We start from the raw sequence: 24,891 nt of genomic DNA, 5'->3' as shown, positions 1-24,891 counted from the left end.
TGTGTGTGTTATATACTTTACTTTCGCATTATAATTAAGTAAATAATACTTTTGTGAGTTAATCCGAATTACTTGACAATATTGATCCTAATAGTCAATCGATTTTATTACCGTAACTATTATCAAGTAAATATCTTGTTATCGTATTGTTTTATTACCATAGACAATCATACAAGGTATAAGACTTATAAGTTGATATTTAAAAGATTGTGGTTTATTTGGGGACCCTCGTCTTTTCAAATGTTTTTTGGGATAGACAAATGCTCAAACTGGACAGGAAAATTGTCAGAATTGAGCATTTGCCTATCATGGTCAAAGGATAACCACTCGGTCAAAGAATGGCCATAACTATATTTAATTGAACGACTTATATTTTTCAATCTAATGGTCTTTATTAGATCAATCTAACAATAATATTGGTTCGATTCCACTCCTAATATTATTCCAGCCTAATGAAAAAGATGAACTAGTTATTGCGATCCAACGACCAGGATTATATAGTCATTTTGGTCCATGGCTAAGATTACTATCCGTTCGTAATACGCCTTTTGGACGAGTAAATATATACTTTATAAAAGGCCATATCCATGTTTTTACGAATTATTCTGTATCCCTACAAATCACCGCTTACTGAAACTTAGAGATATAAACAACTCTAGAAATATAGATTCAGGCTTCAATTCATTTGAGTTATGATTTACTTGTTGTTTTTGTGGTCACTATGCGCGTGATTGTCCATAGGATCGAAGAAACTGTAAACTAGAAATTTTCAATGGGTTTTGATTTCTTAGAATAGTTAGATTTGAAAAATACCCTAGGAAACAGTTTCTAAAATACAACTCAAGCGGTGATTAGGTTATGTTTTGGGATAAATTGGCAAAATTTGAAGGTCGTCCTCCCCTTTCTGTATAAATGTGTTTTAATCACAGAACAAAACTCAAGAAATTATAATGTTTCCACTGTAGCAACCTTGACCACCTAGATGCATAGTGATTGAAAGATGATACGATGATTCTATCAATATCCAGAAGATCGAATATATTCATCAAAAATTTCGTATTTGGTTTCTATGTGATATAATTAAGGTTAGTATCTCGAATAAATACTCATGTTAAATAATTGATTCAGGATTTGATTTTTAAATCCTAGTAAAGTGAATTCAAATTTTTCACATTCAATTAAATTTGAATTAGATAATAATATTAATTAATTGATTCAACATATTATGCTAGCTACTAATTTATTCTACATTCTTTTTAATGCTGTTGATTAGGATCCCACTGGTGGTAGCCATGATAAGTGCCTTGTAATATATTGAGTATTTTGAAGACCTTGATAAAAGAAGAAGGTTGTGAAGACTCATAGTCATCAAGTCGGTACTTGGGTTTGAAGTTGGTTCTTGAACAACAATAAGAGTAATATTTTTTTTATTTTTTGTGGATGATATAACCTCTTATAGCATCAAGCAGGTACTTGGGTTTGAAGTTGGTTCTCTCCCAATGAGATATCTCGATCTCTCTCTCATGTCCACTAGGTTGTTTCACCAAGACTGCATGCCTTTGATTGATAAACTCAAGACTAGGATCTTGTCTTGGAAGGATAGAGACCTTTACTTTGCTAGAAGGGTGCTCTTGATTAAAGCGGTGCTCAATAGCATGTTAATTCATGTTCTGTGCTTCCTAAGAAGGCCATCAACGAATTAAACTTCATCTTTAGGAAGTTTCTCTGGGCAGGTATCGACCTCACCTATAAACAACCGTCAGTGAAATGCTCCAAGATCTGCCACCCAATCAAGTATGGAGGTTTGGGCCTTAGGTTCATTGCTACCACCAATGTTGATGTATATCTCAAACATATATGGAACATAATCAGCAATAAAGATACCATTTGGGTAAAATGTGTGCATGAAAACTTAATCAAGAATCAAGATCTCCGGCACATGAAAACTCCGGTGGACTCATCATGGTGATGGAGGCGTATTTTGGATCACAGGAGCACTGCCACTAAGTTTGTTTTCCACCTTATAGGTGATGGGGATAACAAAAAGCTATCGAAAGATAATTGGGTGGGTCAAGGAAATATTTTGCATATATTTCCTCGTCACATGAAATATGATTAGATGAATCACAGTGAGGCAAAGGTGAGCAGTTATCTTGTTGATGGTGCTTGGACCTTGAATCCTAACTTGAAGAATGATCTCGACAGTATAATAGAAGATGTTAAAAATGTTAAAACCGAAAATCTTATTGACGACAGGGTGGTGTGTACTGTAGGTAAATCTGGTGACTTTGTGCTTCGAGATACCTATAATTCTTTAAGGCATAAAGAGACCAAAAATAAATGGCACAAATTGGTGTGGTTCTCTAGTTGTGTACCTAGGCAGTGCTTCATTGTATGGATGTGTGTTCAGCTTAAGCTGAAAACCAGGTTCAAGGTTCTCTTTTGGGGAATGAATGTCAACCCAGTTTTCATACTTTGCAACACTATGCTTGAAGATGATTTCCACATGTTCTTTGGCTGCAGGTACTCAATTGTCATGTAGAAACATCTTATAAGACTCATGGGACTGAAAGAAATAATTCTCCATGATTGGGATGCTCAAATTCTTTGGTGTGTGGTTAACATTAAGGGTGTGAACTCAGATGGCACTATACAAATCTCACCTTCAATGCTTATATATATCATGCATGGGGTGAAATAAACAGGAGTATCTGTAAGTCCCATATGCTTGATTGCAATGAATTTTATGCTATTGCTGCAAATATGAGATGCAAATCATATTACTATATGCTTATTCACAAGGTTATTAGTTGGATAAAACCAGAGCCAGAGGAAGTGGCAGTTAACACCGACGGGTCATTATGTGATGAAGGAGCAAGATTTGGTGCTATAATTCGAATTGAACTTGGTACTACACAAGGTGTTGTTACAGGAAGCTCGGCACCTGTGTCTATCACTCTCCATGAGCGTCAAGGAATTAAGATGGCCTCCAACTTGGGAACCAAAGAGGCTAGCCTAGAAACTCTCTCTGATCCGACTCTAAAACATCTTTGAGCTATTTTAAGGAGGATGGCAGTGAACTCCCTTGGTCCTGCCTTCGTGTAAGGGAGTCTATAAAACGACTCAGGTGTCAGTTTGAAAAATGTAGTCCTTTACACACTTACAAAGAAGCGAATAGTGTTGCCGACATGCTTGCAAGCTATAACATGCTGGTAAGTTCGTAGAAACCCAACCAAACTCTTTCTCCGAAGAGTTGAAGAAAATTATAATGGATGATGCAACGGGAAAGTTTACTTTAGATAGTATTAAAGTGTAGGGGGTTTTCACTTGAGTCTTCTGTTGTTGTAGGTTTTCTGTTTTCTTATCTTTATTTTCTGTTTCGTTTGTTTGGTTGGAGTCTCCTTAACCCGCTCTCATTTCCCCAAAAGAAAAAGGACTCATAGTCATGGACTGAATGATAACACTGGCCGTGATCTGCAAGCTTGCCTGGTCGAATGCTCAGCCAAGATGGCCGTGATCTGCAAGCTGCAAGCTTGTCGGGTCGAATGCTCAGCCAAGATGGTCGTGCATGATGAAGCTTCATTCTTCCAAGCCGCAAGCCGGCTTAGCACGATGATTGGTTGTGAGCAAAAATGTTTTTCGAGAAATATGAAGCTTCATTTGCAAGCCGGCTTAGCTCGATGCAGCTTCATTCTTGCAATTTGCAAGTTGGCGAAACACGATGAAGCTTCATTTGGGCATGGCATTTGCAAGATTCGCACTTGGGGACTTGGTGAATGTTTTTTGCTCCCCTAATCTTATTTGTAGAAATGCTAATAAGGCATATATAAGTTTTCTGTTTTCTTATCTTTATTTTCTGTTTCGTTTGTTTAGTTAGAGTATTCTTAACCCCTCTCATTTCCCAAAAAAAAAAGGACTCATAGTCATCATGGACTGAATGATAATACTTGTTATCTATATGTTGTTTTGTATTTGGCACCTTATTATCCTAGGTAGTCCCAGTTAAAAAAATTGGATAAAATTTCACGGTGTTGGCCTTTTATCTTTGCATCCCCCAAATATGTGGGCTACAATTGCTGTGTTTAAAAGTTCGTAATCTTTTTATCTCTCCACCAATTCATCGCTAGCTGACCTTATTCCTTAATGAGAAATAGGTCACTTGATACCTTGTGAAACGATTAGGATCATCCGAGTTTTACCTTGCGAAATTATATCATGTGTCTCTTAAGCCAATAGTAGCAATTCTGACCTAAACAATGGCGAACCTTCGCCTGTTGGATATGTAAAGAACAAGGTTCTCATAAAAGAGAATGGATTGGAAGGTACTCTTACCACAACAGATCTTAATTGCTAAATGTAGGTGCATTCAACCCATAGATATATAGTGCATCTATATCTATAGCTTTGTGATAGACGTGCACCAACTGAGGTGATCACATTCTGTTATATTTGTCTGAAAATTGTTTTCAAATGGTTCCTAACCACTAGCTAAACACGTAGCTATATTGGTTTTAGAAGCATAATCTGGAGGTGGATGGTTTACGATAATTGTTCTTTTGCCGATTAACTCGTACGAAGTTTTCCCCCCATATACCAATCGCTACATGGTTCAATGACAAATTGTATATAAGTATCTGTTGTGGTGAAATTTATATCATAGCTCGTGGTTTTGACACCTCTGTACAAGATGTTTCCATATTGATGCAGTGACAAATTTTTATTGTTATACTTGTTTATGGACAAATAAAAGCGTTCGTTATATTCTTCATTAAAAAAAGATCCACGAACAAGGAACTGAGTATACCACCAATACTGAAAGTAAATTCATACGTTATAGTAGATGATTATATTATTTTTTTAAATGAAACAATGGAGATGAATTGGGATATATACCTCAATGACGCCCCTAAAACCATTGAAGTTTTGTTAGATATGAATTTTGTACTACCGAGGACTATGTACAGTTCGGTTAAAATTATAAATCCCTAAACATAAATTGGACTATGTACAGTTCGGTTAAAATTATAAACCCCTGAACATAAATTGGGGCTTGATCTAAATCAGTTTACTTTAGTATTGCTGACAACATCTTCTAGCCAGTGAGATGGTATTTAAAGAGAGTCATTATTATGGAAAGGAGGGTCTAGCTGCTATTATACTTGATATGTCTAAAGCTTATGGTAAGTTTGAATGGAATTTTCTGGAGAAAGTTTTTAGGAAGTTGGGTCTGTGTGAACACTGAATTTCTTTGGAAATCCAATGTTTGGGCACTGTCTCTCGTTCTGTTTTGCTCAAGGGAGTCCGTACGAGGATCATCAAACCTGAAAGGGGCCTTAGGAAGGGAAATCCCTTATCTCCTTATTTATACATCCTTTGCTCCATGTCTTTACCTGCTTAAATTGAAAAACCCACTAGAATAAACTTGGTCCAAGATATTAAGGTTTGTAGAAATCCCCCGATAAACCACTTACTTTTTGCTGATGGTTTTCTGCTCTTTTCTAAATCCACTGCCCATGATTTTAATATTATTAAGGATTATCTGCATAAAGACTGCTCTGCTTCTGGTTAGGAAATCAATTTTGATAAGTCTAGCATTTTTTTTTGTAAGGACTGACCCCCCCCCCCCCCCCCCCCCCCCCCAACATCTCTCTGATATTCTCAACATTAGCTCTTAAGACCTGGGGGAAAGTACTTGGACGACATTCCCATTAGTTTTCAAAAGTTTAAAATCCAAACCCATATGAGTAATTTATTGTATATAAATGCTAGAATCACTTCTAGGTATCATAAGTCTTTATCCCAGGCTGCTAAAACCTTTCTGGTTAAACATGTTGGTCAACCCATCCCTGTTTATCAAATGACAGCTTTTCTCATACCTAAAGCCCTATGCAGAAAGATGAATTTTCATCTCTGTAAATTTTGGTGGGGGGAATCTCTAAACCCCAAGGAATGGGTAACTTCACTTGCTTGGATAGGACACCCTTTATTCTCCTAAGAGTGAAGTGTGTGTGTGGGGGGGTGGGGGGGGGGGGGGGTCCTGATTTTCTTATAGGTACAATCCTTAAAGCTAAATATTTTCTTAATTCTGATTTTTGGAATACTAAATACCCCTCAACCTGTTCTGGACTTGGAGATGCCTTTATACTATAAAGGAACTCATACAACTTTTTATATCTTGGATTGTTGGGGGTGGTAAATTTATTGATCATTCATTTTGACAATAATTTTGTCCAGAAGATTATTACTATTCCTTTAAACCAATTATGCACTCCTGATATGAGGGACTGAGATCTTTCAAAGAATGGAAAATTTAGTTCTTAATCTGCCTATTTGAATCTCAGATGTTTTAGACCTTCCCCAAGAAACACTCTTTAGAAATGTATTTGAAAACTAAAAGTTCATCACGGTATCCAACTTTTTATTTGGAAATCTGGTAAAATGATTTGTCAACTAAAATTGTTTTGCACACTAGAATGCCAATTAACACTATCATTTGTCCTAAATGCGTTGCTAGAATTGTTTTGCACACTAGAATGCCAATTAACACCATCATTTGTCCTAAATGCGTTGCTTGAGTTGGTCCTACGTCCTTATGTCTGTTGTGTTTAGTCTGCTACCTCAAACTTTGCCAACTCTACTTTGATTGATTGGTTTGATCATTGGCTTGTTAATGCTATTACTTCCCTATCTAAGGAGTTAAAAAAAAAAAAAAAATGTTGATATCATGTGGTCTATCCGGAAATGTAGAAACAAGATGATTTTCAGTAAAAAGAAAGAACAGAAAACCCTAGTAAACAATTTGCTCCTATAATAATTCATGCATAAGATATGTATCTGAGAAAGTAACTTGAATTTTTTCGATCAACAAAGTAAATGCATACTTAAGCTACTATAATAACTCATACAGTACATTGTAAACACTAGCAAGAGAGGTCTAACAAAAACAAAGTAAAATTAGAAAACCCAATGAATCTCTTGAAGGAGCTCAGTCACCTTTTTCTTTTGTGTATTTCTCATGTTAGATTCCAAGCTGTGTTTGGATCTCCAAGATAGTCTTAGCAGACTCTTGTAACCGCTGCCTTTCTTCATCGTTCAAGTGCAAGTCAATTACACCCAAAACTCCATCTCTACCAAGTTGTGCAGGTAAACTGAGAAACACATCTCCTCCATCGATTCCATAAAAACCTTCAGCAAGAACTGATACCGGTTGGATCTTCCTCTGATCTCTCAATAGTACTCTAGCCAAACTAGCTGCAGAGTACCCAATCGCCCATGAGGTATAACCTTTCAAATTTATAACCTCGTAAGCTCCATCTATCACAGCTTTGTGTATTTTCTCTAGGGTGTGTTTCTCATAAGCTATCTGTTGTTTCTCCAAGAAACTCAACACCGGTACTCCTCCGATACTTATACTTGACCAAAGAGCAACTGAAGTATCACCATGCTCCCCAAGAATGTATGCCTACACAAATCAAAATCAAGCATTACATTACATATTCTAGATTGTCATGGACAAAATTTGCATATGGAAGACTGCCACGATTATAATAAGAATATACAAAATTAACGTATGAACAATTCAGAGTACACATTTCAAGTCATTATAATAAGAATATACTCCGAAAGGGACCAAAGTTTATGGGAATTAGTGTAATTTAGTATTTTGTCACCACCATCTTTGTAGTTTGTACCCCGAATCATTCGTATGGTGCTGGGATGGCGACTATTACCTACTTTAATTATTATACACTTAACAGTCAAAATTACTGTTCACGTTCAAATTCGACAACCAAAACAGTTCTGATTAGATACGAAACACGATTTCAAAGCACAAATGTAGAGGTACTCTACACCGCTGGTTGTCTAAAAAGGTGATCATCTCAGTGTAAGAGAAGTGTAAGAACTTTGAGCAAACAGCTCCGATGATTTGGCCTGAAATATCTAAATTCTCAACTTGTCCGTCTGGTAGAGCGGAAGTGACATGTGGAGGGATATCAACAACCGGGGGTGTGTGTTTGATTCAAACCATGTATGTGTGGATTTCTAACACATTCCAAATTCCATATGAACATGAGATTCGCAAATTTTCTAGATCCTTGGAAGTAAAGAAAACAAACATAACCTAAAAGAAAATAGTGGGATCAGTTGTAAGAATGGTACCTGAACATCCTGGGCATTAACATCAAGATGATCTGCAATAAGAAACCTAAACCTTGAAGAATCAAGATTAGTTCCAGAACCAATTACTCTATTTGACGGAAATCCGGATAACTTCCAAGCTATATAAGTCAAAATATCAACAGGATTTGACACAATCAGAAGAATTGTATGAGGAGAGTACTTTGCTATCTGTGGTATAATCTTCTGAAACAAATTCAAATTCCTATGAATTAGATTCAATCTTGATTCGCCAGGAATTTGACGAGCACCGGCAGTAACAATACAAAGATCAGATCCACTGGTTACTTCGTAATCGACTGAAGCAACTATTTTAGTTCTTGGTAAAAATGCTGCAGCATGTTGAAGATCGAGCATTTCTCCACGTAGTTTGTCGGGTAATGCGTCTACCAGAGCGATCTCGTCTGCTATATCCTGTGTTAAGATTGTTTGAGCTATTGCCATTCCTACATTTCCTGTTCCGATGACTGAGATTTTTGTTGGACGGTTTGGTGATGAAACTTGAGATGATTTTGAGATTTGTTTAAAGAATACATTATGACCTATGTCTAAACCAGCTTCTGTAATTGATGATGATGAGGATGAACTCTTCATGGTGAGAGATATGGGATTAAGGAGGTATTAGGGGATGTTTAGGGGTTGCTGGAGATGGAAATGATTTTGGGTTGATATATTTTTCGTGAAGGGAGGAGCGGGGATTTATAAGAAGAACGTTTAATTTTCTAAAGTCGGCTTTCTTCTCTTTTTTTAATGAACACGTTAAGGTTTTTGGTCGACTATTCTAGAGACTCTAGTGTCTTGAAAAGTAAACCTTTTCCGTATTTAGAATTGGGAAGATTGTTGTGGATTGGAACATGGTTTTGTTAAAGGTGGGTTTGAGTGGATTTGGTACAATGCTTATAAAATTGCTAGAATAGGTGGTGAACCTCTTTTGTGGAACTCCGATCCACGGTTGATTTTATGCATTTTCGGAAGAGATTCGCTTAGCAAAGCGTCAAGTACCGACTATGATCTTGACCAAGACGCATGAGAAGATGAGAGAACCGAATATGATACGAAAGCTTGGGTAACTCTACACTCCAATGAGCACAGCCTCTTAATTATTATTTTTTTTCGTTCAATGTCCTTTTCTTACACCAGATTTCGGGTTATAAAACAGCTCGACCCTAAAATCTTAACCGGTAACAAAAGGCGTCCTTACACGTGATCATATCTCCCACGTCTAAAAATTAACATCTACCTAAATTCAAAACAGATTAATTAAAGCCTACGAAATATTACCGACTAATTTTTCTGTTACACACACAATTTCTTAGGCGATGACAGGGTTGGGACATGACAATTACCCTCCCCTTCACACAATTTTTGTCCTCAAAGATTAAACTTTGAAAAATATGCTTGAACGTTCACAATGTCTTCCCAAGTAGCGTCTTCTGGAGTTGTGCGAGACCACTGGATAAGAACTTGTGGTACCATTCTGCCTTGACGATAATCTTGTCGAAATTCCAAACCAGCAACTGGAATTATGTAGTGATCTACACTACAAATTAGCACATAAACAACTCAGAATCTCTAAGGATAGAGATTAGATTTGGGAGAACAGAAATTGGGAGAGAAAAGCAATTTTGATTAATAATTCTTCATGAGATCTGAATACAGATGCGGCTGGAATACATGTACTAGACTAGACTCACTTGCATTACGTGCGAGTCACACAATCTACTAACAACTTAAAATAGATTAACAGAAAGATAAACAAACAGTTAAATAACGGCTAGCTAACAGGCACACGTGAGAACCGGTTATCCCTTTAATAACTACGGATCTGTGAAAACAGGTTCATGACAAATTAACACAAGTTCACCTTCTTCATCAGTTAACGACAGAGTAGGGACAGTAGTAGCAGATGCTCCAAGTTTTTTCTTCAGTCGAGATACATGGAAAATTGGATGTATTTTGGATGCAGGAGGGAGAGCCAATCTATAAGCAACTTGTCCAATTCTGTGAGTTACCTGGAAACGGCCATAATACCTTGCTGACAGTTTGAAGTTGCTCATGACTGCCATGGAAAACTGTCTGTATGGCTGTAACTTCAAGCCCACTTCAAAAGACCTGTTATCAGCAAAAAACTTCATTCTCTCCTAAGACTTAAAGAGAGATTCCTTAAGAAGATCTACATGGCATCTATGTCCTTCAGATAGCTTTCAACAACAACTATTGAAGATGTGACTTCTACATGGAAAGCTATATGTGGTGGTGCATAGCCATAAAGGGCAGTGAATTGAGGCATCTTCAAACTTTAGTGATAATTGGTATTGTACCACCACTCAGCAAGGGAGAGCCACCTTCTCTAATGCTTGGGATTATGGTTATACATGCATCTTAAATAGCTCTTTAAACATGCATTGACCCTCTCAGTTTGACCATCAGTTTATGGATGGTATGCAGTACTCAAGTTCAATATGGTGCCTAAGGATTTGAAGAGCTCTTGCCAAAATGCGTTGGTGAATACCTTGTCTCCGTCAGAGACAATTGAAACTGGCAGACCATTAAGCTTGAAAATGTGATGTAAGAATTCTTGAGCTACAGTGAGAGTTGTATATGGGTGAGTCAATACAATAAAGTGCGCATACTTTGTAAGTCTGTCAACAACTACATTGATAACATATTCCATCAATAAAATCCATAGAGATATGTTTTCAAGCTTGAGAAGGAATTGATAGTGGTTGAAGGAGGCCTGCAGGATGTAGATGCTCCACTTTATTTCTTTGGCAAGTGTCACAATGACTGACATATAAGGTGGTGTCATTTTTGAGGCCCTTCCAATAGAAATAATGTTTTCCCTCTGGTAGCTTCATTGAATACCTGAGTGACTTCATATTGCATAGGAGTGGATGAATTCCAATAATTTCTTTCTCAGTTGATTTCCATCTCCCACATAAAGTCTCCCTTTGTACCTTAGTATGCCTTCTGTATAAGTGAAGTGAGGAATAGAATCTGGAGTGACTAATATTGGGTGATCATTGCAGCAGCCGCATGGTCTTGTTCATATCTGGTGATGATTTTTTGTGCCCAATTGGGTGTGGAAACTGCCTTAGAGTTGCAGCTAGCTGAGGTACTGTCAGAATGAAGTCTTGAGAGTACATCTGCCACTTTGTTGTCACAGCCTTTCTTGTACTGAATAGTGTAGTCAAAGCCTAACAGTTTTACCAGCCATCTTTGTTGTAGAATGGTGGTAATCCTCCATGAAATACTTGATGCTTTGATGGTCAGTGTGGACGAAGAAATGGTGTCCCAACAGATAATGTCTCCATTTTGTAACTACCGTAACCACTGCTAAGAGCTCTTTTTCATAGGTAGATAATCCAAATTTCTAGGTCCAAGAGGCCGGATGAAAAAAGCTATGGATCTACCTTCTTGCATCAGAACAACTTTGTTGATGGTGGATTTTCAACAAGGGATAAAATCGTAAAATCATGATACTGCATGTTTCTGACCAGGCTTTAGGAACACATGTGACGATTCGTGTTTTACGATCCGTGAACTGTTTCACGATCTCTGACTGAGTGAGCATTCCTCTCAGAGCCATGATGAATATGTTTTTCGAAAGGCTTCCCACTAGCTGAGCGTTTGATGCTACACATTTCATCGTGCCCTCTATGTAGAAGAACGGTTGGGCGGTCCTCTGGACATAATTGTTTGGCGGAGGGCTTAACGCCTTCAGGACGTCGGCGATACTCGTTGTTCCCTGACTATGTAGAGAGACTGTGTATAGATTCAGGCGGATCTCTAGACATAATTGTTTGTTGGAGGGCTAAACGCCTTCAGAACCTCGACGCTGCACGTTGTTTCCTGACTATGCACTCTTCAGAACGAGTATGATGCTTCAACTATCTCATATCTCTTCTGCAATAGATTAATTCTACCGTGACATTCACCGGAATTCCTAGAAAATAATCTATTTTATCTCATTACTCCGTTCCATGGCTGATCCCCGGCTGATTCCATGGATTAGCAAAAAGATAACCAATTTATCTCATTACTCCGTTCCCTGAATTCCCCGACTGGATTTCATGGACTAGTAATAGATGCGCAATTCCTAATTATTACTCCGTTTCATGAATCATTCTCTGCTGAATTTCATGAATTAGTAATAATTACTTAACAATCGGGCGTCTGGACTATCACCAAGTAAGCCCCAGTAAAATGGTGCAAGTGTACTCAACGATGATACACGAACGAGCACCCAAATGCACGAACGAGTGTTCGAAAATATGGACAAACGAGGAATCCTACACAAAATATGAGAGAGAAAATAATAATAATAATAATAATAATAATAATAATAATAATAAAAGAGGCGCTTAGGGCCGGGTCCACCGGCCGGCCGATCATGCCGCCATGGCCAGTCCCCACGCCTCTTCCTTTATTTTTATTATTTTATTTTCATGATCTCATGAAGACTCCTTCATTCGAGAAAATTTCCTTGTTTGAGCAGAACTCACGGTTTCTCCATATTTTCACGGTTTTATGAAAAATAATAAAAATAGGGAAAGGTGTCAAGGGACTGGGCTACCTAGCCGTGGCCGGTCCCACACCTTGCAATCCTTTATTTTTCATAATTATTATTTCCCTCATCTCATGAAACTCCTCCGTTTGAGCAAAAAATCCTGGTTTTTCCGTATTTACTCAAATATTGTTCAAACCATGAAAAAGTCAAAAAGTCAAATGGTCACAAGACCGACTAGGCTATTTACGAAAAATATTAAAATACTATTATTTTAATATTTTCAAAATATTGATCAAACGAGCAAAGTTCTACTTGCTCATTCGAGCAAAATCGAGAATTTCGGTCAAAGATCAAACTCTTCTGAAAATCTAAGATATTGCTCAAACGCATACCAGAAAATACCAAAACTCTCAGGACTGATACACGAACATTATGGTGACACGGGCATGTGCATCCTTCCTTGACCGACCAAGGCCGGCCCTAGAGCTTGCAAGGATCCGGTACCACACATCTTTATGATTTTGACCTAATTTGCTCAATTGCTCATATTAGGTCCAAACTTTTTCCAACCGACTTGGAATTTGCTCAAACTACCATCATATGATCCCACGACCACCAAGGGCCGGTCTCATGCCCTCTTGGTCGGTCCCTCACTTATCCCTAATTAGGTTTTATCACCTAATACTCAATTGAGCACTATTTCAATAAATGATTAAACCTGCATTTAATCATCATTCCACCAACCAGTCAATAAAGGACTCTGGTGCGCGCTAATTCGAACACTTGGGTACCACATGGTCGTCCATGATCCCGTGTGGTCGGTCACTCCTTCACTCAGTGTCATATTTTCAGTAATTCATCAATTGACGAACAATTGATCAAAAATTAGGGTTTCAAAGTAATGCTCTGCAAATCACGATTTTGAGCAATTTCAAACACTAATAAATATATGTTAACTCAGCAATCAACATCTGGATTAATTATATAATATTTGGTAGGCTACCAATATTTTAATTAATATTTTATTGGGTCACGTTACCAATAATTCATCGAATTGAGCAATACTTGCTCAGTTGCTCCAATATTGATCATACTGTTAATATTTAGTAATTTGTCGAATTGAGCAATACTTTCTCAGTTGCTCGAATATTGATCCTAATGTCAATATTTAGTAATTTATCGAATAGAGCAATACTCGCTCAATTGCTCGAATATTGATCCTGCTATCAATATTCAGTAATTTGTCGAATTGAGCAATACTCATTCAGTTGCTCGAATATTGATCTAACTATCAATATTCCGCCGAATATTACTCAATACTCAACAATTCGTCGAATTTACAATACTTGCTCAGACAAGCAATATCAACATCATTCAAGAACTATAACATGTTCAATCCATGAATCACTGACCATTCGTCAATCATGCTCAATTCAACAAAACTTAGACTTACTGTCTAATCAAGTCAACGACTGAATAATCAAATACACGTCTGCTTTGCAGACTCCACGTTCGTGAGACATCAATCACGTCACATGGGGGATAACAATTAGGGTTTTGGTCTGGCGGTCTACAACACGTGTGTTCATCCACGATGAGAAATGTGAGTAAGTGGTGCAAACGGTTGAGGGAGTTAGAAAAGTAGTGGGTGTACGATCGACCAAGTCTCCACACGACATGGAACTGATTTTACCACGATCTCCCACTTTCCCACGCTTTCACTCAAGAAACCGTCACACTTACTGGGATCAATGTGTTCACTATTCTGACAATATAAATAAGTTCTGAATCGATGACTGAGGACGACATTGTCTACACAGAATTCTCTTGATCGAAACTTATTCACAGAACTCAACTCAGCAGTTCATCAGTTTGCAGAAACCCACAACACATCTACAATCTTTGATCATCATTGATCCCACAATTCTCAGCTTCCCTCCTACAGATCAACCCATCTCCCTCTTTGTGACCGAATTGACTCTGGAACGGCCATTGACTTGGTTTAGGCCGGGGTCCTATAAATTGATCTCTCGAACTCAAATCACTCATGTGCAGTGCATATGTGTGAGGTTAAGAAGTTTGCTCGGTTGAGGAGTCTCGTCCGAACCGTCGTCTCTTCACTTTCCAAAAAAACCAACAAATCATTTCCCCCCATCTACAAGCTTCAACACCATGTGTGCAAGCATCAGATTCTACCACAAATGGTTTAGATAAATCAGGCAGTGCCAAGACTGGTGTAGTGCACATGGCATCTTTGAGAGTATTAAATGCCTCAAGAGCTTAAGAAGACTAATAGAATGCATTTTTTCAACAAGTCAGTGAGAGGCTTGCAAATTGTACCATAACCTTTCACAAATTTCCTGTAATAACCTGTGAGGCCCAAGAACCCACTCAGCTGTTTAAATTGGTAGTAATTGGCCAATTTTTCATACATTGAATTTTTTAGGGTCAGCTGAAACTCCTTGTGCAGTGATTATATGACCCAGATATTGTAAAGATGGTTGATCAAATGTGCATTTGGAGAACTTGGCATAGAGCTGGTGTTGTCTTAGAAGTGTAAGAACTATAAAAAGGTGTTGAATATGGTCCGTAAGGTTGGTACTATAGACTAAAATGTCACCAAAGAAGGCAAGTACAAACTTTCTAAGATAAGGGACAAAAACAGAGTTCATTAATGCTCGGAAGGTGGATGGTGCATTAGCTAAAACAAAAGGCATAACTTTGAACTCAAAATGCCCATGATGTGTTTTAAATGCAGTTTTGTGTATATCTGGAATATGTAATCTGATTTGATAGTACACTAATCTAAGGTCTAGTTTAGTGAAGATAATGGCACCATGCAATTCATCTAATAATTCATCAATGATGGAGATAGGAAACTTATCTATGATAGTAATGTCATTGAGATTCCTGTTTTTTTGTGGTAAAAATTGGTTCTGCTGAAAATGGTAAATTGGGTGTGCCGCCGAGAAACGAATATAAACCCTAAACAAATGTACTTCACATGAGTAATTTAGATTCAAGAGATCAATCTGTACAATTCTGGCCTAAACCAAGGAATGGCCGTTCCAGTCTTGCTTTAGTCACAAAATGAAGGAGAAGGGTTGATCATAGGGAGGAAAGCAGAGAAGGTGTTGAGATCAGAGTGATGAACTATGAAAGTGTGGTTATTTTATGACTTGTATCAAAATGTAGAACCTGCTTGCAGAATGTAAGCCATAAGGTCTTGGTATTTTATGGATACTTGTGTTGGTAACAAAAAGGCTGCTCTTGTTGAAATAGATTGAAAACCTATTTATACAAGTCATAGTTGAACGTGTTGATATCGTAGGAAGTGGAGGTAGTTGAGTAGTGGAGAAGTGGGGATCGTGTAAACATGGTAAGAACCATTTCCCTGTCATGAAGGGAAGACCATCTTTATACACACTACTCATTTACTACTATCAACCGTCCGCCTTTCGTGACACTTTCTCATAATGGGCGTGTTACATGCCGCACACTGTAAACCAACATACCAATACATTGATGAGTATCCCCCAATTTGTGACATGTTTGATGTCTCGAGTATTTTCGTAGGAAATATGGATCAAGTTACATGAATAGCGGAACAAGTCCTCATGGTAGTTGCTGAGTGGGTCTTGCTGGCAAGACTTGATAATTTCGACCAATCTCGCGCAGGCTAGACGATAGGTGGTCATATGTGATAAGTCGTGTAAATGAAACTAGGCGTGAGTTAGCACTCAAAAATAGCATACGGTGCTTTTAGGTTAAATAAATAATTAAATAATTTATTAAATAGATATTTATGAAATATCGTTTATAATTAATGCACGTAAATCATCGCTTTTAAGAAATCAGCCAAATTAAATCGATACATAAGAAGTGTCGTTGTTAGGAGAGCAACCAGCCTTCTTTGGTTGAGCGGTTGGCAGCCAAGTAAATCGACTGAAGATAGCATGACCGACTCATGAAGAAGGGGAGCAACTGACAGCAATCATGACGTCCCATTGGTTGCCTAAGATTGGATCTAAGCCGGTCAAATCATCTAATGAAGTTGGATGGTTGAGATAATTTTTCGGCAGTTGTTAATTACTGTTAATTATTTAAGACTCTTATGACTAGCGTGGTCAACCAACTTTGGGTAGCTGCCATGAGTCGTATAAGTAGGCTGAGGACAGTCCGACGGTCCTCATGGAAGAGGGGCTGCCGGCGATCATGACAGCATCTCATTGGCTCCTTGAAATCAGATCTAGGCCGATCGATTTGGCTGACCAAGTTGGATGACCGAGATCTCTTTGTGGCAGTTACGTACTGCCGTTGGTCGAATTCGAGGCTTTTAAAGCCGTGTGAGCGGCATACTTTGGATAATCGGTTTAAAGCAATGCAATTGGTCGGAGCTATAGCCGAGCCGAAGGTGAGCATGTCCGTGCTTTGCTGGTCGCTTAAAATTGTATCCATGCCAATCGATTCAGCTAGCGAAGTTGGATGACCAAGATCGATTTAAGACTGCCATGTGCGGTTTTAATTCGATTAAAACCCTTTTTTGTCCACGTGGCTGGCCTATTTCGGCTAGTGGTTATGGTTGCTGCTAGCGGGCTAGGAGAATTCGGATTGGTTGGAATAGAAGTGGGCACGTCGGTGGTTACCATTAGACTTGTTCGGTCATATTTGCAAGACCTAGAGTTAGCTAACGTATCTTACCAAGTTGTGTGGTCGCGATCAATTTGCGACTGTCTTGGACAACGAAGATCTATTTTTTTTTAAGGATTGTAAGCACGTCGACCAACCTACTTCCACTTTTAATTAAAAGCGTTGGTTTCAGCTTTGGAGCGATCTGGTTGGTCGATGGAAAAGAGAGACCGGCGGTAAGCAGCATGGGGCGTGGACGGTCGGCAGGGAGGGGCGCCAGCTAGGGCAAACCGACCGGCCAAGTTGCACAGTCACGCCTCCCTTTGCTGTTTCCCAAGCCGCGGTTTCTCTATTTCTCTTATTTTCCAACTTTCGATAAGATTCTACTTCTACTAGGTACATGATAGCTTAGTTTCCTAGCTTGCCTAGGTTTGTTCTCGACCAATAGGAATCGAGAATTTGTGTAGGTTCCGTTTTAGGGCGAAAACCTAATTTTTGTAAGTTGACATAAAATTAGGTTAAAAATTGATTTTTTGCGAGCTGGCACAAAATTAATCAAATTTAGTGAGTTTGGCACGTTGGCACAAAATTATTAATTTTTTAGCTAGTCTTGCAAGTAACACATTTTCAGTGGCACGACTTGCAGTGCCTATTATGCAAATCTTAATCTAATCATTAAGAAAATTTATGCTTTCATCTGAGAATGAACACAAATTTAACGTCAGTACTTAAGAGTTCAGCGGAGAACATAGCATAAGATAAATGCTCAGCAAACCTTGCATTAGTGAATAATGCAAGCAGGATCTCAACAAAATCTACACAATATTTTGGGATTTTGCAATCAACACCATTCTAATTAAATTTTGTATATAAATATACTGAATTGCTCAGTGTATATTGTAAGCAGAGTGGCGTAAGCGCTCGTCATTTTTAAATAACTCTTATTTCTTTGCAGAACAAGAGTATGTAAATTTAGGGTTTTACGGTTTTATCCCTGAACTAAAAACCACCATCAACACCGATAATCCACACAGAACCTCCAAGTATTATCTTTATTTTTCACTAGAAGTATTGGAGAAGCAACAAGACTTTGACTCTCTTGAATGATGTCAGCTTGGAGCATCTCTTTCATCAATGATTCTACCATTAATTTATGAATATAAGGACATTTATATGGCCTCAAGGTGACTGGTTGAGCATTGGGCTTGAGTTGAATTTTATGATCCAAACTTCTCTGTGGTGGTAGATGTGTTGGTTCTGAGAAAACATCTTTGAAATATTTAAGAAGATGTTGTATTTCAGTGGGTATGGGAGATTGTATAGGGGTGGAAAAGATGTGAAATAATTGGCCAACTAGGGTAGGGGTGTTCTTTGTTAGAAACTTCCTCATAGCATTTCCACTCATCATCATAAGTGAGGGTTTTCATGTAGCTCCTTGAAGTGTAATCAGCTGGCCATGATGGAGAAATGAAATAGAGAGTTTGGTTAGATTAAACGTGACATCCCCAAAGGTACTGAACCAATCTGCACCTAAGACTATATCACAACCTCCTAAAGGAAGTAGTCTTCAGTCCCCAATAAATCATTACCCTGCATTTACCATTGTAGATTATGGCACACTCCAGTGCTAGTAGTTCTGGCACCATTTTCTACTGTCACCAGCATGTGAGCTGTGGGTTGAACTTCACAAGCTAATTGGTTCACAAGTGCCGAGTCAATGAAACTGTATGTGCTTCCAGTATCAACCAAAATAGTAACAACATGTTTATTTAATAAATCCTGGAATGCGTATAGTATCAACACTCATTGTGCCTGTAAGAGCATGGAGTGAGATCTTCATATCTGAGTCAAGCAAGGAATCAACATTGTCCTTAGTGGGTACTTGCTATGGAGAATCTTCTACTTCTTCATTGATGGACATGAATAATTGTTGTAACTTGCATCTGTGACCAGGAAAATAAGTTTTATCACAATTATAGCAGAAGCCTTGAGCTCTTCTCTTATCCTGTTGTTCTCTAGATAAACGAAGAATATGTGGTGGAGCATACAAGGATTTTGTTGCAGTGGTGGTGGGTGTAGAAAAGGGGGAAGGTGATTTATTTTTTGTTGGTGCAAGGGAAGTGGTGTTGATTTTCTGTGAGGTTGGTGAAAATTTGCTGAAATAAGTTGTAGTGGTGGGTTGTTTATAAGCAGGGGGTTTTGGTGGTTGTTGTTGTTGAAATGCCAGAGCACTCTCTTATAAACGTGCTAGATAGAAGTCCTGAGAGAGTGTTGTGGGTTTGTGCATTTCCATTGGATGTTTAATCACCTCTTTCAAACCACTCAAAAAGCTCATAACAAAATAATATTCTTTAAGATTTGGTTTATTCTGGAGCATAAGTGCTTTTAATGGTTCAAATTGTTCAAAATATTCCTTCACTGAGTTGATTTGAGAAAGTTTATTAAAACAGCCAACAACTCATTGGCTAAATCCTCAAATCGTTCAAAATAGTAGTAGAAAAATCAAACTAAGAGATAGTTTGTTTACCAGTTTGAAAATCTTGAAACCAAGATTCAGCTTTGCCGTCAAGATGAATAGAAGCTATCTCTGTTTTTTGATGTTCGTGCACACCTTTCAAACGGAAATAGTGTTCACACTTACGGAACCAACTGCGAGGATTATCACCATGAAATTCAGGAAATCGATTTTTGGGGTTTTGTTGGTGAAATCCAGGTTACCAGCTTCAAAGAGAGGTTGATTGATAGAAGATTCACCAGATTCAGGTGTAACAGGTTGAACAGGAGTAGATATGATAAGGTGAGCCATAAGTGTATTAAATTGAGCTTTAGATTCCTGTGCCAAAGCAATAAGTGTGGTCATTGATTCCTGCTCCTTTTTTTTCTGCTTCAGCACATGTTGTACTCTCTTTAATTTGCAGATCTGTTAATTGTTTAACCATAGAGGACAACTCTTTTGTTTTGTGGTCAACGTCTTTGATTGTTGCACCTCCAGTCATTGTAAGAACGATGAAGAGGAATCTAATAGATGATACCAAATGTCAAGTACAGACTATGATCTTGACAAGACACATGAGAAGATGAGAGAACTGAACATGATATGAAAGCTTGGGTAACTCTACACTCCAATGCCCTTCTCTTATATCATATTTCAGGTTATAAAGCAGCTCAACCCTAAAATCTCAACCATAAAAAAAGGGAAAATTGGGGATATGTCCCAAAATCCAGTGTCATCTTGGGAATATATCCCAGAATTCCAAATTACGGTAATATGCCCCAATAAAACGGTCTCTATCCAATAAAGTTAAGTTGTTAATTTATCGAACATTGACCGGTCAAAATCTCAAAATCTGAGATATCACGGATGTAGGAAACGACATGTTTGACCATCTCTATTTGAACGACCAGAGATAAAACTCCAGTGAATCAGACGAACCAAACGTCAGCTTCTTCTCAATTACACAAAAACAACAGCAATCGGAGATCCAAAAAAAACCAGAGATAAAATATGAAAAACCAGAGACAAAATATGAAGTAAGAAATGATGTTGCAGTGACACATTGGGAACTCAAAATCAAAGTATTGAAGCTTCTAATGGAGAAATATGAACCTACGACTGATTCGTTATTGGGAATAGTTAATCTTGGTTAGAGATTGGTTTAGATCAGGATAATGAAGCTCTCATAACCCCAACTGTAAGGTTTATTACCACCATGATCGAATGAGATTATATATCTTGGAAGATTTTGTTAAATCGATTAATGGGTACTTGTTAATAGTGTCGAATTGCATTTTATTAGTTTGATTTCATCGGTTTGAACCTGTAAGGTTTTCAGATGCAATTAGGTTGATATATGAAATTTAGGATTATGAATCGATCTTGGTGGTATTTCTATAATAAAAGATAATAATTTTGTTGAATTATTTTTGGGTGATTTGAATTGATTGATGGAGATATTCAAGCTTACCTCATCAACTGAACATTATACTCTGAAGTCTGAACTTGTGGTAGCAACTCCTAGACGATGAAGAAGATGGATCCGTGTGGTTTACACATGTGATAAAAGGGTGAATAAGTCTTTTTTTCGCACATGTCATCTTACTCGTGTGCTTAGTTTGACTAGTTAACATAGCTGGATGGAAACTTAAACGGCCGGGACATATTACCGTGAATTGGAATCCTGGGATATATCCCCAGGATTGCACTGGATTTTAGGACATATCTCCAATTTTCCCTGACAGCCCTACACGTGGTTATATGTCTAACGTCTAAAAACTAACAACTACTTAAATTCAAAACAAATTAATAAGGCCTATGACAAATAAACGGCTAATTATCCTGTTACACACAACTTGTTAGGGGCTGACAGGGTGGGGACATGACACAAAGATGTGTGAAACAAGTAATTAGGGGCCACATGAATTTTTCAATACAATCATACATTTCAGGCTCGGCATCAACTTGATTAAAAATTGACATACGTAATAGTCAGCCAAGAGCCGACTATATATTTAAATAGTGGCTGCTACAAGCCTGTAAAATAGAATCTTCGTGTACATTTCATCCTATCTACTCATATAGTTGTATGATCGGTCAATATAGGTATATGTTAGCAAAAGCTGAAAGTCAATATCGGTGTATATTGTACATTATAAAATGTATATGATTCGACAGCACAGAGAAGCACGAAGAACCTCATCTCTGACTCTCTCTCTCTTAATCTCTCTCTAGTCTCCCTTGCTTTCATATTTGATTTTGAACACAACAATTTCAGATCGAGTAAGCAATGGCTGAAGAAACCACTGATCTTTTAATAAATGAGAGCGAACTGGTTGAGGAAACTAGTGATGCTCTAGCAGATGAGAGTGAAATGAGTGAAGAATTCTATGATTTTCTATCAGATAGACCTGTTGCAGAATACTGGGATGGGAGACCTACATACCTACAGGAATGGTATAGCATGGTAGCAAACTTCAGCACCGGTCACTCTCGAGCTTGGGATGTTGGTACTGGCAACGGAATTGCTGCACATGGTGTAAGTCACTCTCGTCTATCTCTAGTTTTCGAGTTAATTCTCATTTCTACGACTTTAATAGTGGTTTATACGACACAAAAAGTACTACCTTCGTTCTAAAATAATAGGCAGGTTTGTGTGGTTTTACTCATGATTTTGGAACAGAGGGAGTATTACTCGTGATTTTGATCGCCAACCCACATCATTAGACATGAATACAAGTTTTTGCATCAGAGTTCTATATGTTTGTTTAGTCCCTATCAATATTAAGACCACTTAACTTAATCTCACTTGTTCCTCATTTTAATGAACCAGATTGCAGAATTCTACGATGAAGTAATCGCCACAGACATAAGTGAGGTGGAACTAGAAAAAGCACGACCACACCCGAAAGTGACTTACATGCACACTCCACCCTCCATGTCTGACGAAGAACTAATATCTAAGCTCGGTGGTGAAGCTTCACTTGATATGATTACGGTTGCTCAAGCAATTCAATATTTTGATCTTCCACGATTCTACTCAATGGTGAATCGTGTTTTAAAGCCAGACGGTGTAATCATTGTCTGGGGTTACATTAATGAAAAAAGCGAATTTTTCTTTAATGGGGAAAGCGGCCCTAAATTTCTTCCTCAAGACTTGTTATGGGAAAGACTCCTTGAAAGTGCACTTCCATATCGTGGTCCCAATGTCCGTGACATCTCCGATGAGTATAAAACACTTCCTTTTCCCTTTGAGGATGTAGGTATAGGAGGCGAGGGGGATCCATTTAACCTCATCATACCAACAAGGTTGACTTTCGAAGGATTTTTAGAGATGGCGAGGGCATGGCCGGATGTTGCTGCAGCCAAGGATCAAGGAGTAGATGTATTATCCGAAGAGCTTATTGAAGAATTTCGGGCTGATTGGGGAGATAGGCCTGTAGACTTGATTCCACGACCATTTCTCTTCAAGGGATTCATGCTTGCGGGATCACTTAAAAAGGAAAGTATGGATGTGAATGGGAGTTGACAAGGAGGTCGCTTTTATGTGAATCCTGTTTGAGTGGCATATAATCTCATTGTATTATAAGCTTGTGAAGAAAAACTTGCTTGAACGTGTGCAAAATTATAGTTATCTTCCCATTTCCGAGTTTCATAATGTAATTTGTATTTGTTGAAGAGAGTGATGATTCACTTGATTACTTGTTGTGTTTGTTTATTTAATAGAAAAGTTATCAACTAGTGGAAAAGTTAAGCAGGGGTGCACATAGATGGACTCCTAAAGAAGAACAAAAGATTCCAGTCATTCCCTAGCAAATGCATCATTAGATAAAAGATTAAAAGTACCATTGATTTTGCTTAGTAGAATATCTCCCGTTGGAATAAATTCACAAGATCACCCACAAAAACTTCACCCAAAGTATTTGAGCACAATATGATATTTCGGATCAAATAGTTCCTAATGTTGCTAAGCCAATTGTTTATCTTACTAATTTACCAATTGTTTATTCCAAATAATAACATATTAGGTTGCAAATATGCTAGGTTTCCTAGTATCTATCTTGGTCTTCCACCAGAGGATAAAGTGGGAGGCTCACAAAAATGGGAAAAGATCCTTGAATCTTGCGCGAGGAGAGTAACTTCTTGGAATCGGAAAACAATAATAAGAGGAGGTGAGTTAATTCTCATCAAAAGTATTTTGGCTAGTCTACCCATTTATTATCTCTCCATTTTTCTTGCTCCATGCTTCATAACTAAGAAAATCGATAAAATGGTTAGAAACTTCTTATGGGATGATGTTCATAATAAGAAAATAATTCACAATATTGGTTGGGCAATGGTTACTAAGTCTAAGAAAAAAGGTGGTCTTCGTATACGAAGAACTAAGAAATGAATTCGGCTTTGCTAAAAAAAATGGTGGTGGCGTTTTGGTTTAGAGAAAAATGCATTGTGGAGGAAAATTATGGTTGAGAAATTTGGTGAGACCTCTACCGGTTGGGAAACTCTCCAACCCAAAAGATCAAAAAGTGGTAGCTTGTGGTTTAATATCTATATAGAGCTTAAAGATTTTAACAAAAATATTAGATTTAAGATTGGACCGGGTAAGGAAACTAGATTCTGGGAAGACTCTTGGATTGGTGAAGGAAGATTATGTGATATGTTTCCCTTGGCATATGAAGCCTCAAGGACAAAGGAGTTTGTGGTGGCAAGTATGTATGAAGTGAATGAAGGTTGTATAAGGTGGAGGTTTATGTCTAGACAAAGATACTCTGAAACCGTTTCAAGTGAAGTTTTAACCATCTCAAATTTACTTTCTTCTATCACTATTCAACAAGGCATCTCGGATAGTCGAATTTGGGTCAGAAATAATCATGGTCAATATACGGTTAAAGATGGTATTAGAAACGAAGAAGATCAAGATGAGACAAATTTTCCAATCGATGTTGTTTGGAGCCATGATTTTCCTTGTAAAATCAATTTTTTCCTTTGACTTCTTTCTCATGATAGGATAACGATGGCGGATAAGCTTTTGAAAAGAGGTATGGATGTTTCTAGTGTATGTTGTTTTTGTGACGAAAAT

The 24,891-nt window shown here is 37.9% G+C and overlaps 2 protein-coding genes and 1 long non-coding RNA gene across 3 annotated transcripts; 2 read left to right on the top strand and 1 right to left on the bottom strand.

Moving 5' to 3' along the window:
- The first annotated feature begins 619 nt into the window (after positions 1 to 619).
- LOC113302404 lies at positions 620 to 3,846 on the top strand. Its single transcript, XR_003336869.1, has 2 exons — positions 620 to 1,085; positions 1,274 to 3,846. It is a non-coding gene; the product is annotated as an uncharacterized LOC113302404 (long non-coding RNA).
- A 2,896-nt stretch (positions 3,847 to 6,742) lies between these two features.
- Positions 6,743 to 9,184, bottom strand: LOC113302402 (L-lactate dehydrogenase B). The gene is made up of 2 exons (XM_026551310.1): positions 8,161 to 9,184; positions 6,743 to 7,462 (listed from the first exon to the last, which is right to left on the bottom strand). Exons 1-2 carry the CDS (start codon positions 8,770 to 8,772, stop codon positions 7,019 to 7,021), a joined length of 1,056 nt encoding a protein of 351 aa, XP_026407095.1. The 5' UTR covers positions 8,773 to 9,184; the 3' UTR covers positions 6,743 to 7,018.
- Positions 9,185 to 21,975: 12,791 nt separating this feature from the next.
- On the top strand, positions 21,976 to 23,560 carry LOC113303550 (putative methyltransferase DDB_G0268948). The gene is made up of 2 exons (XM_026552583.1): positions 21,976 to 22,350; positions 22,645 to 23,560. Exons 1-2 carry the CDS (start codon positions 22,102 to 22,104, stop codon positions 23,338 to 23,340), a joined length of 945 nt encoding a protein of 314 aa, XP_026408368.1. The 5' UTR covers positions 21,976 to 22,101; the 3' UTR covers positions 23,341 to 23,560.
- Positions 23,561 to 24,891: the final 1,331 nt, after the last annotated feature.

Source organism: Papaver somniferum, chromosome 8, assembly GCF_003573695.1.
Source record: "Papaver somniferum cultivar HN1 chromosome 8, ASM357369v1, whole genome shotgun sequence".
Lineage (NCBI taxonomy): Eukaryota > Viridiplantae > Streptophyta > Magnoliopsida > Ranunculales > Papaveraceae > Papaver > Papaver somniferum.
This window is presented reverse-complemented; position numbering and strand designations above follow the sequence as displayed.